This window comes from Microcaecilia unicolor, chromosome 3 (assembly GCF_901765095.1).
Source record: "Microcaecilia unicolor chromosome 3, aMicUni1.1, whole genome shotgun sequence".
Taxonomy (NCBI): domain Eukaryota; kingdom Metazoa; phylum Chordata; class Amphibia; order Gymnophiona; family Siphonopidae; genus Microcaecilia; species Microcaecilia unicolor.
The window spans coordinates 56,534,217-56,547,410 of NC_044033.1; the positions used below are offsets into that span (position 1 = coordinate 56,534,217).

The 13,194-nt window shown below is 39.4% G+C and overlaps 1 protein-coding gene across 1 annotated transcript in view; it reads left to right on the forward strand.

Annotated features, from left to right (window-relative positions):
* The window catches only part of AHCTF1 (AT-hook containing transcription factor 1), a 553,711-nt gene that overhangs the window by 505,045 nt on the left and 35,472 nt on the right, over positions 1-13,194 (forward strand). The window contains 1 exon segment of the mRNA XM_030195951.1: positions 6,483-8,280. Coding sequence (XP_030051811.1) covers positions 6,483-8,280 — 1,798 coding nt within the window.

The window sequence follows — 13,194 nt, forward strand, 5'->3', positions numbered from 1 at the left end:
AAAGAGAGACTTTAGTAGAATAGTCTTGAAAGCATAGTATTTTATGACCCTCTAGCTCGAGTGTTGCTCCTTTCCTAAGAGCAGTGAGTAGCGCCATTTTATGTTGGTAGTGGAGCATACGCAGGATAACCACTCTCGGTCGGTCGTTGGGCATCTTCCTGGGTCCTAAACGATGTGCTCGTTCTATTCTTAGGGGTCCAGTTGTATTTTCATTGTGCAACATCTTAGCAAGCCAGGACTCCAGATATTCTCTCAGATCCCCCTCTTTTATTGATTCTGGTATTCCTACCAGTCTGAGGTTATTCCGTCGAGAGCGGTTCTCCAAATCATCCACTTTATCTTCCAAGGCTGCTACTTTTTTAGTAAGTCCTTCTATTGCCGTGGAGGATTCTTGTGCTGATGTTTCCACTTCTCCCAGTCTCTGCTGGACCTCCTGGAAGTCTTTTGTGAATGTAGTGAACCGTTGATCCATGCCATCCAACTTGTCCATTATTTGTTGAAGTTGGTGATTTAGAGTGTCCTCCACCGCTAGCTTAACTTCCGCCACTATTTCCGAAGCCCAGGCGGAACTCACCGATGGTGACGACGGGGAATTTTTCTCCGCCATCTTTGAGCCTCCTCCTTTAGATTTTTCCGGCTCTTTTTTGGACCCTCGGGTCGCCATGCACAATATAATAAATGAGTGCTTTTAAAATTTTACTGTCTTTAAATCCGAATAGCTTCCCAGGCACTCTTTTGTCCTCTATATGGTAGAAAACTAATTCTGCTCCACTATTTCAGCCGCCCTATAAGGGCTGATGTTGTTTTTCACCTCCTACAAGTCTTTCCAAGACTGAAAGTAGAGCTGTTGAGGAAGGGTGTTCCTGTCTCTTTAAATTCCAGGCTGCTCTCTTAATTCTGCTTTATCCTGCTTTCATCGTCTTCTGTTGATCTTACTGCAGTCATTGAAGCAACTGTGCCAGCTATTGTCTCTGGTGAATATGATTTTTAAAGTCTGTGCTACTTACATTGCGCTATGCCCTCTCCTTCCCCCTCTTCCACTGCTGTTTGCATCGGTTCCAGCTCTCTCGCTGTCTATCCTCCCGGTCACAGATCCACCATCCGTTGCCAGCACCCTCTGCCTCGATAAGGACTCACTTTTTCGGCATGTAAAAACGTTGCCCGATCTGTCCCTGTGCTCCGATCCTGTAGCGGTCTGCGTTCGGGTATTCCTCTGGCTTCCGCTTCTCGCCGCGTGGTATGGGGGAAGGGAGACTCGCTATTGCCAGTTCGCGCCGCTGCGGTTTGCCGCTTGTATTGTTTCCCCTCCCAGGGAGTCGGATCGCCTTCTCTTTTCCTCCCTCGTTACCCGTCCTCTAGCTGGACCTTAATGGGGGCTGAAAACAGCTGATTTATTGGAGGTCCCGATCGCGACTTTGCGGAGCTCAATGTGCGGCGGCCATTTTGGCCGGCAGCTCCACCGGAAGTCCCAGTGCAAAGTACCTATAATAGAAATTGTAAACCGCATATTCGCCTCAGGGTTCACTTGCAGTATATTAAGTGCACAAAATAAATAAATTAGATATCACTGGTTTCAGTTGTATCATTCTTAGCTGATAATAACAAGAATGCACTACTTTGGTTACCTGAAGATTGAATTTCAGATAATTGTCACACAGGAAAACCCAATGTGATCAGTTTGTGTACAGTTGAACTTTTATTAACTGTAGCTAATTATATGCAATTCAGAATTAGCCTCAAAACACGCCTATTCAAGAAATATGTCCTGAATGCTAGAGAATGATATCCTAAAGTTGTGATGGTATGCTATTTTTAATATTTTAGCTTTGTTAAATTCTGAGTGATTGTATTTGCTTATAGCACTGTCTGTTCCTGGTAATTGTCCAGCCTCTTGAAAAATGTAATCCGCATAGAACCAAGAGGTTAACTGCGGAATATATGTCATGCTGTAATGTAATGTAAACTAACAATACTGATCTCAATCCCCTAAAATGACAGTCTATAAAATAGGGAATTAGATTTATCATTTATCGTTTATTCATTTACTAGACCGTCACTTGTTACAAGGTAAATCAGAACGGTTTACAATATAAAATAACATTAAAATAATATTAAAACAGTAGATAAACACACTCTGAAATCCATTGGTGATAGGAAAGCACTACAAAAAGACAACATATATGCAGATTTTATAAAACTATAACTATAAAAACATTAGTAAAAACACAAAGCTAAAAGGGTTTTTTTTTTTTTCTTTATTTAGGTTTTCTATTATTTCTGTTTTAAATGTTTGTTTCAACTGACTCTCGGAAAAAGATATGTTTTTAAAGCTTTGTGAAAATGAGTGTAAGAATCCTCAAGCCCAGTGGCGTACCAAGGGGGGGGGGGCGGTCCGCCCCGAGTGCACGCCGCCCCGAGTGCACGCCGCTGGGGGGTGCTGCGGCGCGCACCTGGCTCCGAGTTCGCTATCTTCGCCCGTTCGCTGCAGTTCCCTCTGCCCCGGAACAGGTTACTTCGTGTTCTGGGGCAGAGGGAGCTGCAGCGAATGAGCGAAGTTAACAAACTTTTCGGAGCCGACAGGCATACGCCGCGGGCCCCCCCCCCCAGCGGCGTACACCCAGAGGGGGTGTCATTTCGCCGGGGGGGGGGGCGCATCGGCGATCCGCCCCGGGTGCCATCCTGGCTAGGAACACCACTGCTCAAGCCTAAGTTCTTTAGGAAGACAATTCCAAAGAGACAGAGCTAGGAAGAAAAATGCCGATGTTCGTGTTGATTCCCATCTAGCTTTGGGTGGAGAAGGAATTACAAGTCTATTATCTATCAACGACCGAAGTGTCCGAGTTGGTGTATAAGGGATAATGAGGTTAGATAGATATGATGGACTAAGTGAATAAAAAGCTTTGTGTGTTAATGTCGAGAGGTGTGGTAGCCGTGTTAGTCCACTCTTAAAGGTTATCAATAGAAATCAAACAAAATACAACATGGAAAAGAAAATAAGATGATACCTTTTTTATTGGATATAACTTAATACATTTCTTGATTAGCTTTCGAAGGTTGCCCTTCGTCGGATCGGAAATAAGCAAATGTGTTAGTTGATAGTATATATAAGTGAAGCTTCAAAGCATTTCAATGACAGTCTAGCAAGGTGGGGGTGGATAGGAGGTATGCATGGGTACATCAAGGCATTTCATTTCATTGATAGTCTAACAGGATGGGTGTGGGTAGTTGATGTCAAATGTCAAAACTTTAAATTTTAACCTTGCTTGGAAGCCAGTGCAATTGATATAGTAGTGGAGTAATCCTGTCATATTTTGACGCTCTACAGATAATACAAGCTGCTGTATTTTGTATCATCTGTAGACGTTTTAGATTGAGTTTTGAGAGACCTGCATACACTATGTTACAATAATATAAACATGATAAAATATAGGCATAAGTTAGAGTACGCAGGGATGATTTATCTAATGAATTTCTAATCGAGCTTAATTTACGTAGTTGATAAAAAGATTTCTTTATTACATCGGATATTTGCTCATTAAAGGATAAGGAGGAGTCAATAATAATACTTAGGTATCTAAATAATTGTACCGTAGGTATTTGTTTACCAAACAAAATAGGTATTAAAGTTGGAGCAGGTCCAGATCCCATTATCCATGACGTTATCGTTTTTTCTGGATTTAATACCAATTTATGCTTTGCTAACCAGTCAGCCACCTTCTCAAAGCAGTTTTCGATTGTCATTAGATCTATATTTATTGCCTTCACATAATCAATTAGAAGGAAGTCATCCGCATATGAATAAAAACTAATACCTGAGGATTGGATGAGCAATGAAAGTGGACTGACATATAAATTAAATAACATAGGAGACAAAACTGATCCTTGTGGTACCCCACACAAGCTGAAATATGAGTTTGAGGTAGATTGATTTTGCGTGACTTTGAACGTACGATTTGTTAAGGTAAGAGGCAAACCAGTTATAAATTGTACCCGAAATCCCAATTTCCTTTAACCGTTGTAATAATAAAGTGTGATCTATCAGATCGAAAGCTACGGAAAGATCTAGTGAAACAACTAACGCAATATATCCTTGCTCTAATCTGGAATAAATTTCACTTAAAAACGATGTTAGAACCGTTTCTGTGCTGTAACCTTTTCTAAAGCCTGATTGTCTGGAATGTAATAGATTCTTCATCTCAACGTAGGATTGCAGTTTTTTAAACACAATTGTTTCCAATATTTTAGATATGCATGGTAAATTGGAAACTAGACGATAGTCTCCCGGCAACTGGGGATCTATTGTTGGTTTCTTTAATATCGGCCTTACCAAAGCTTCCTTAAGAAATCCATATAGCAACTTTTTACTCATGTTTAGAACGAACTCATTGTTATGAAACCATTCACCCAGCACGTGTAGCCGCTTATTCTATAATGTAATGGCTACCTCTTGATCACCCTGTACTGGAACTATCAACTGAATATCGTCTGCAAAAAAAGATGGAAATTCAAATCTATTTGTTTTCCAATTGCTTAGCCAGAGGAGCCAAATACAGATTAAATATAAGGGTTGAAAGGAGAGACCCCTGTGGTACTCCTCTGAATAATTTCTTAGGTGAAGATGTTTCCTGATTCCAGTTTACAATTTGTGATCGATCTGACAAATAAGAATGAAACCATTTTAAAACTTTAAAGCCCATTCCTATGTCCTTCAAAAGCCAAAGCAATTGCACATGAGAGACTGTGTCAAAAGCTAGATCCACAGTACATCAAACCCATTCTCATTTTTAGTCAGAATATCATTGACAATTGATACCAGCAAAGACTTAGTGCTATGATTACATCTATAGTCTGATGCTCATGGAGTACATTTTTAACGTCCATGAACTCCACTAACTGTTCCAATACAGTTTTCTCTAATAATTTACTCATGAAAGACAAATTCGACACAAGACGAAAACTGCAATAACCATCCTCCACTTTTTCCCATTCTTCAAAATTTGAGTCACTACAGCTTGTTTTAACTGACTAGGGACTTATCCCCTCGCTCATTGAAGAATTAACAAATTTAGTCAGAAATGGCACAAATGATTTACACATCTCTTTTAAAATTCTGAAGGGAATTTTGTCCAGAATAACTGCAGAGAAATTAATTCCCTGAATAACTTTTGATACACTTTTCTCAGTGACTAAGGAAAAAATATTTCAAGTGGCCTCAACACTATTGTTAGATCCTCTTGCAATTTTTCACAATCCTCTTCGATTTAACAACTTTAAATAACTTTTTGTCATCAGCAAATTTAATTACCTCACTAGTTATTCCCATTTCTAGATCATTTATACATGTTCAAAAGCATCTACCGTTCTCCATTTAGAATACTATTTAACCCTACTCTGTTTTCTATCTTTTAACCAGTTCTTAATCCACAATAGGACATTACTTCCTATCCCATGACTTTCTGATTTACCCAACACATTCTTACCAGTGAAGGTCTCTCCCTCTCTGGAAGTCCTATCATGGCAGCACTTATGAGAAAAAAGTCTCATAAAAAGCCCCAGGATTTTATTCAGTGAGGCCTTAGGCGGGGAAGACAAAATCATGCAGACCCCCGGTGGTAAGACTGATGGGCTGGTCTTAAAATGCTTCATCATCCCCTGTCCCTACCAAGTCCTCAAGAAGTAGTTGCCAGTCAGGTGGAGTCTAGTAACTCTAGAAGTTACAAATTAATCCATTGGCCCTTGTGCAGTGGAAATTTGTTTTCTAACATTCCCCTTACCTTTTCCCCATAAGGAGACAGAAGATCTTAAAGAACAGACACTTAGAGTAGTCAAACACTTACATAGTTGCACTTCTTGGGCTCCTAAGTGGCTTCAAAGGGTCATTCCCCTTTGGGCACATAGTCAATCCTTTATGCTGGGCTGCTGACCCCTGCTGTTGTCAGTCCAGTGGCTGGTCCTCTCTCTACTCCAGCAGTGCTGCTACCGCTGAGATGTTAGGCTGTTAAAGTATGCTTCTCTCCTACAGCCCTGTAAGTGCAAAAATGTGCTGCTTTTCATTAAACAGGCCCATACATTTTGTTGAGATATTCAATATGCCAAAAAAGTAAACTAACCAGACTTTTCCAAAAGTATGATCTTGGAAACCAAGCTCAAATTTTTGTAATTTACTTTTGTTAGTATTGATGGATACATGTTCTTTTCTTCCTAATGCAAGAAGCATTTGTATTGGTACTGAATCTATAAAAATATGATTTGTAAGTTAATATCTCTTGTTGTGCTAGTTTGAATATCAACTTACATTAATATTTGGAGAAACATCTTTGTTTAGCAAACATGCAAGTACTGAAATCTCTGTATAGTTTTCCTGTAACATGATCTATACATTCCAATTATTTTAATCTTATTAAATACCTGCCATGAACAAAATTTATAAAGAAGTTAGTGTTGAAAAAAACCCACATTTTTATAATTTTGCTTTATTTTAGGTGAATACAGAAAATGAGCCTGAAATGCATCTAGAAGCAGCAGCACTTGGAACAGTTTATGAGGAGTCGCTTGTCTCTGGCACCCTTAAACTTCAGCATAAACTTGAGAACATTGAGCAGCAATTCACTTGTGATTTAGCTGATGCCAAAGATACTCTTGAATGTGAAATGACTGAGGATAGAGACCATTTGGTTCCTCCAAACAACTTTACATTAATATTGGAAGGGGACGAAGGGGAAACAGAACAAACAGAGACTGCAACAATAAATATTCCTACTAAAGTTACCAGTGGAGTAGAAGAAGGTGTAAATTATGTAGAAAATATTGAGAATCTGGAATATATTAAAAACTCGCTATCATTTGTAGCTAATGCTCAAGAGCCTAAAAACATTGAGACACTGCCATATGTGCCTGTACCAATTAAAGTTGCTATTGCAGAAAATTTATTGGATGTAATCAAAGATACAAGAAGTAAAGATTTCACAGTGGAAGTAGTTGAGCAATCTGTTAATGAAAGTATTCATCTCCAAAACAGACACAAAAGGAGTTCATACAGGTCATTGAAGACACCTTTAAAAATGGCTACAAGATCAAATTCTGATGATATGAATGTCAGCCATGTAGATGAATGGTTAAACTCTGTACGGAGTTTAGGAGAGAAAAGTGCCAAAAATCAAGATGATCCTTCCACAGAAAAGTCATCAGCAAAAGAAAATAAGCAAGAGCAAGTAGGACTTTCTACTCCAAGGAGAAGTACCAGGAGAATAAAAGGAGTTATGGAAGAGAGACAAGAAAGCTCTCACCTTTCCAGAGAAACAACCAGGGATCATCTGGTATCTCAAATCTTCATTTCTGCTAAGAGGGAATCCAGAAAAACTAATGAGAGTATTTCAGAGACATTAGAAAAGCCTCAGTCTTCTGTAGAGGAAAGCCAAATAACTACTTCAAAAAGGGATTCAAAAAAGGAGGAGCCCTTAGTACTTCCTAAAGAATCACCCTCAACTGAAAAGTATGAAATAAAGCTACATGCTACTCCTAAGAAAGGTATTAGGGAACTAAAAAATCTCTTAGGTGTTCAGGAAAGTAACCAGCTTTTTACTGAGAGGGTCCAAATACCCAATACTCCCAGCAGTCACACAAGAAAATCAAAAGATGTGACAGTGGAGCATAATGAAGGTGTTGACTTTAATGTGCAGAAACAGGATATGCCTGTAGCCCTTAGAAGAGGGAGGAGTGGTGTAATGGAAATGTTAAAACAAACCGAGCATGAATCATCCAGACTTCTACTTCATCAAGCACAACATAAATTGCCTACTACTCCAAGAAGAAGTTCTAGAAGACGGGTGTTGAATGAGGCAGAAGTTACAGATAGTACGATAGTGCAAGAACACACAATCAGTACTCCTAAAGGAAGATCCAGAAGAATAAATGTCAGTAAAACTGATGTTGCTGAAAATGCAAAATCCATTTTAGAAGTAACAGTGGAACAGCCAACAGAAGAACTTGCTGTCACCAGGCCTTCTAGGAAGAGGCTGACCAAAATGAATCAGAACCAAAGTAGGAAAAATACACTTCCTTCAGTAACAGAAGAGACAACATTAGAGGAAAGTTTGCATAAATCACCAGAGAGCAAAGAAGGACTACATAGTACTAACAGCATCTTACCTGAAGAACATAGGGAATCTTTAACAAACATCCACATCACAAGGACCAGATCAAGCACTGTATTACAACACTTTTCTGAAAAGTCATTTACCTTTTCTCCTCCTTCCACAAGACTTAGAAAGAAGTCAAAAGGTATTTTTGCACTGGGGGACAAACATAGATATCATCAAAGTATTGTGTGAAATTGTACCCATTCATTATACACACACTATTTACTTTTCCAGGTGATTTTAGTTGGACAGATTTCAACAAGCTAGCAAATGTATGTAACAATTGAGGATCATAAATAGTCATGGTATAAAAGAAGTTCGTAAGCATTATTGCAGGTCTCTGTAAACAGATGCATAGTTGTAAATATTTAGGGACCCTTTTACAAAGCTGCAGGAGGGCTAGCACATGAGTAGTGCACGCCAAATCTGCTCTACCACTGGGTAGCACATTCGCCCAGCAGTAATTCCGAGTTTGGAGCGCACCAAATACTGCTGGGGGGGGGGGAGACATTCTCAGCTGTAAGCAGCGTGGCCACATTGGTGCCCGCTGCATGGTTACCGCACGCTAAGAGCATAGGCTGTAAATAGGCGCACACAATATTTTTAATTTTTGGCAAAGCCCATTTCCCGGCCCATTTAAAAAAAATGGCCCTTTTTCCAGCCACGATAAAAAGTGCCCAGCGTGTGCCCATATGATGCGTCTACACTTCCGCAGGCCACTTTTTACCGCAGCTTTATAAAAGGACCCCTGAGTTACCTGTCAAACCTGGTTGGTAATAATACGGGTTGGTATCCTTCACAGATAATCCAGGCACTAATTCAGTATAGTTTATTTGTAATTTTTGTGTGTAAAACTTCCCCATTGTAAAGCTCAACTCTTCCACCAGGCCTGAAATCTACGCCTACCTGTTCTCTCATGCTCCATGCTGTGCAGCTCTCTTGTTCCAGTCACAGTTGTTTCTTATTTCCTTAGCCTTCTTTGTCTCCCCCCCCCCCCCTTCTGTCCACATAGAAATGCACATACACACACCCCTCTAAATCCAAGCAAGACACCTAACTCTCTGTCTGCAGGGTCTCTTCCCCCCCACTCCCAGCAAGTACTCTCATCTTGCCATCTTTCTCCCAGTCATACATGCCTCACCTCACCTTTTTTCTGTGCAAAATTTCATACAAATTCTCTATTACATAGTTGTGCAGAATTCCTCCAGGAGTAATACTTTACGGGAACTTTCCTCAGCCCTAAAATAGAGCTTTTGAGATCACTCAGCCATGTTCACCTCTTCCCACCTGCCACTGTTGCACCAGACTTAGGGGGTCCTTTTACTAAGGTATGCTAACAGATAGCATGTGCTAAATAAGATGCCCATAGAAATATAATGGGTGTCTTATCATTTAGTGCACGCTAAATCCATTAGTGCACCTTAGTAAAAGGACCCCTAAGTCTTTCCTTTTCTGTGGAGCTGATCAGACAATTTTGACACTAATTGCCTCAGCGTTAATTTTTGTGTAAAATTATTTTCTTCTGGTAAATCCAATCTCTTGTTTTGTGATTCTCTTCCTAGTAGATTAGATTTTTACCAGTCAATTTTAAGTTTTCTTTATTTTTTTTCATGTCATTTCTATGTAGGCCTCGTTGGACTTTGAGCACCCTTCTGGTGATTTTTTTTTTTTTTTCTTCAACACAGTTTGATTTTTCTGTGACTATTTTTCTGGACAATAATAATACAAGCACCTATATTCTGCAGTTTCCAGTGAATGGTACAATGTGTGTGTCACAAATTAAAGAAAACTAGTACTAGGAGCTACAGCAATAATAAAAGAAAGACAGCAATTTGAATATTTCACTGTTAACTAGAGAGCTAATTAATGTGTATTACTAATTTAAATAAATGAATGTTCAGATATTTGCTGAACTCCAAATAATTAGATTCTAATCCAGTATTCAAAGGCAAAGAAATCCGTAGCATTGCAGTTTGATAAGGAAAAAATGCATGAAAAAATCTTTTCATACCCATTGTAATTTGTTGATGAAAAATAAATTAGCTAATAATAATTATGCCATAATCTATTGACCATATGCGATATAAAATGATTCTACAAATAATCAGGAGCAGCACCTTAAATTACTTTAAAAATTAAAGTGCACAACTTAAAATTTACCCTACCTGGCACTGGAAGCCAGATCAACTAGATCGACAAGGAAGACATCCTCTCTGAAAATGTACTATTTTGAGTTAACCTAATTGTTGTAAACCACACTGAACCCTGACAAGGGAATTTTAGCAGTATATAAGTCCTAATTTGAATTGAATATTAATCTTTTAGCTAATAAAAAAAGTATCTTTTAAGTTTAAATAGCTTAGATAAATTATAAAAAAAAAAATTTCATCAGTTTAAGCTAGTGGTCCAAGCTTCTATCCTGGTGAATTTGGATTACTGCAACTCACTTTATACTGGATGCTCTAAAAAATACTTTTAAAACTGCAAACGTTACAAATGTTTCAGTGAGACTACTAAGTAATACAAAATTGTATGATAATACAGGTGGAAGACCATGAGAGGAAATAGAGATGCAATCAAGTAGGAGCAAATACAGACTTAGAGCGGAAGGGGTACAGTGCGATGATTGTAATATGACTCTCCATTGTAAGTGCTGTATCCAGTGTCATTCCCAACACTTTCAAAGTAGATTCAATATGAAAAATCTTAAGATTGATAACAAGATGATCAACCGAAAGGGTTCCTAAAGGACCTAATGAGAGAATTTTCATTTTGTCCAAAAAGTTTCAAAAACTGAGATTTGATCCAGCATTCCACTACAGTAAAACATTGTTCAATTAATGGTATTGCATCAGTCCAGTTAGTAAGCACTGGATCCAGTACAAAAGAAGACCCCCCCCCCCCCCCCCCTAATGGCTTCAAAAGGTGTTCTCAGTGCAACAGGAACATATCCATTATGGATACCTGTAACTGGTGCCTGCAGTGTCTGGGACCCAACCATGATTCCTTTCATTGTTTTCTGTGTTCCCAGATGTCAGAGAATTGGGGATTCATGGTAGCCAGAAGAGCAGCATAAGAAGCTTTTCAACGCAGATAAGACCGGTTTATAGATGTTTGCATTGGAAACATCATTTCCACTAGTTCCCAGTGCTGCAGCAGACACTGGCATAGCAACCAGCATTGATACAGGCCATCAGGAACGGTCATAATCTGATTCCTGTCTGAAGAAGAAAGGTTCATTCTAGACTTCATGAGCGCTGAGGAAGCGTAATGCTAGTCAGGCAGAGGCTGAGATGCCTCGGCATTGCACCTCATTGTAGCATATTACTGAAGTCACTAGTGTTCTCCATGCCCCCTTGATAAGAACATAAGAGTAGCTGTACTGGGTCAGACTTATGGTCCGTCTAGCCCGGTATCCTGTTTTCCAAACAGTGGCCAAGCCAGGTCACAAGTGCCTGGCAGAAACTCAATTAGCAGCAACATTCCATGCTACCATGATGTGAGAACTTATTCTCCATGGCTTCTAAGAGAGTGTGATAGTCTCTGTGGACCCTAGACCCCAATTCTAATACACCCCAAGTGACTTAGAAAGATGTGGGCACTCCCTCTGATGTCCACACATTTGTTGATATCAGTTTTCAAGGAGCAGCTCATGTTCAAGGAGAGAATGGCGTGATTCTTTGCTCAATGTGATGCTGCAGCTTTGACAAAGTCTGTATCATAACCATAGAAAAGCAAATCTCTGCAGCAGTATGCAGGACAAAGAAGGAGCGGAGACGGTCAAAGAGAGAGACATAAGAAGGTGTCCACTCAAAAAGTCTTTTGAGTGGACATCACCTTGTATCTTCCTCTTTGACTGTTTTCACGCTTTCCTTCTACTGTGACCAGAAGTGGTCCAGCCAATCCTTGAAAGCCATACACTGCCAATGGAAGATACCTCAGTACTGCAACGTCAAAAGGTCTTGGAATTGATGTTGACTGCACCAGTGTTATTTTCCAGTGCATTGGGGGAGGAAAATTCACTGGCACACCAGAGATCCTTAGTGTCTGGACACCACCAGCTATCCTTGATCCACCCAAGGAGGCTATGACTGTACCTAATCACAGAATCCTGAAGGAGGTTCAGATGAGAATGTGGTGGACCCCCTCTGTTTCTCCTATTACCCAGAATGTCAACTCTATATACAGAGTCAAGAAGGTTACCAAATTCAAAAATCAGCAGTTTCCTCACCATTTAAGGTGGTTGAATCTGCTCCAAAATAGCCAAAAGTTCCAAGATTCACTTCTTGGTGCCCGCTGAGAGAGGTGTTCAAATATTGGAATTATTTGGGAAAACTTTTTTTTAGGATGCTGATGTCCTCCTAGGAAACTCCAGACTGGCAGAAAGGTGAGCAGACCGAAGTAGTCTAAAGTATTCCAAAATACAATTTATTTTATTTTATTTTTTCTTAATTTCCAATTTTTATTTTACAAGAGAACTTGTACAGAAAGAAGTATCATCTCTACATTTCAGGAAATAATTATATACATTCATATTTTCAATGAGAATTACTACTAAAGTCCACAATTAGGGCAAGGCACAATTCAAGGATTTTTCTTCTCATACTTTTAGGAAAAATTAATAGCAAGTACTCCGAGTATATTTCTTTACGGAGTGGATAAAAAAGGAGTTGTCAGCGAGGGAAATGTAGTCGAGTCCTGTTTAGAGTCCAGGAAGGCTTACAAGTGTTCACTTTCAAAAAAAAAACATATTTATTTTTATATTGTTGCATTTGTATCCCACATTTCCCCACCTTTTTGCAGGCTCAATGTGGCTTACATAGTATCGCAAACGGCGTTAGCCGATTCTGATATGAACAGATACAAGGTATGAACAGTTACAGATATTATGGTAGAATGAATTCCATGTATGGTAAATACAATTGGGGGGGCTTAATGAGGGAGAGGGAGAGTTAGGATATGTCCATTACGGTCTTTGGTTACGTTGTATCACAGGTGCCAGGTTTTTTATGTTGGGTCGGTGGGGTATGCCCTTTTGAACAGATATTTTTTTAGT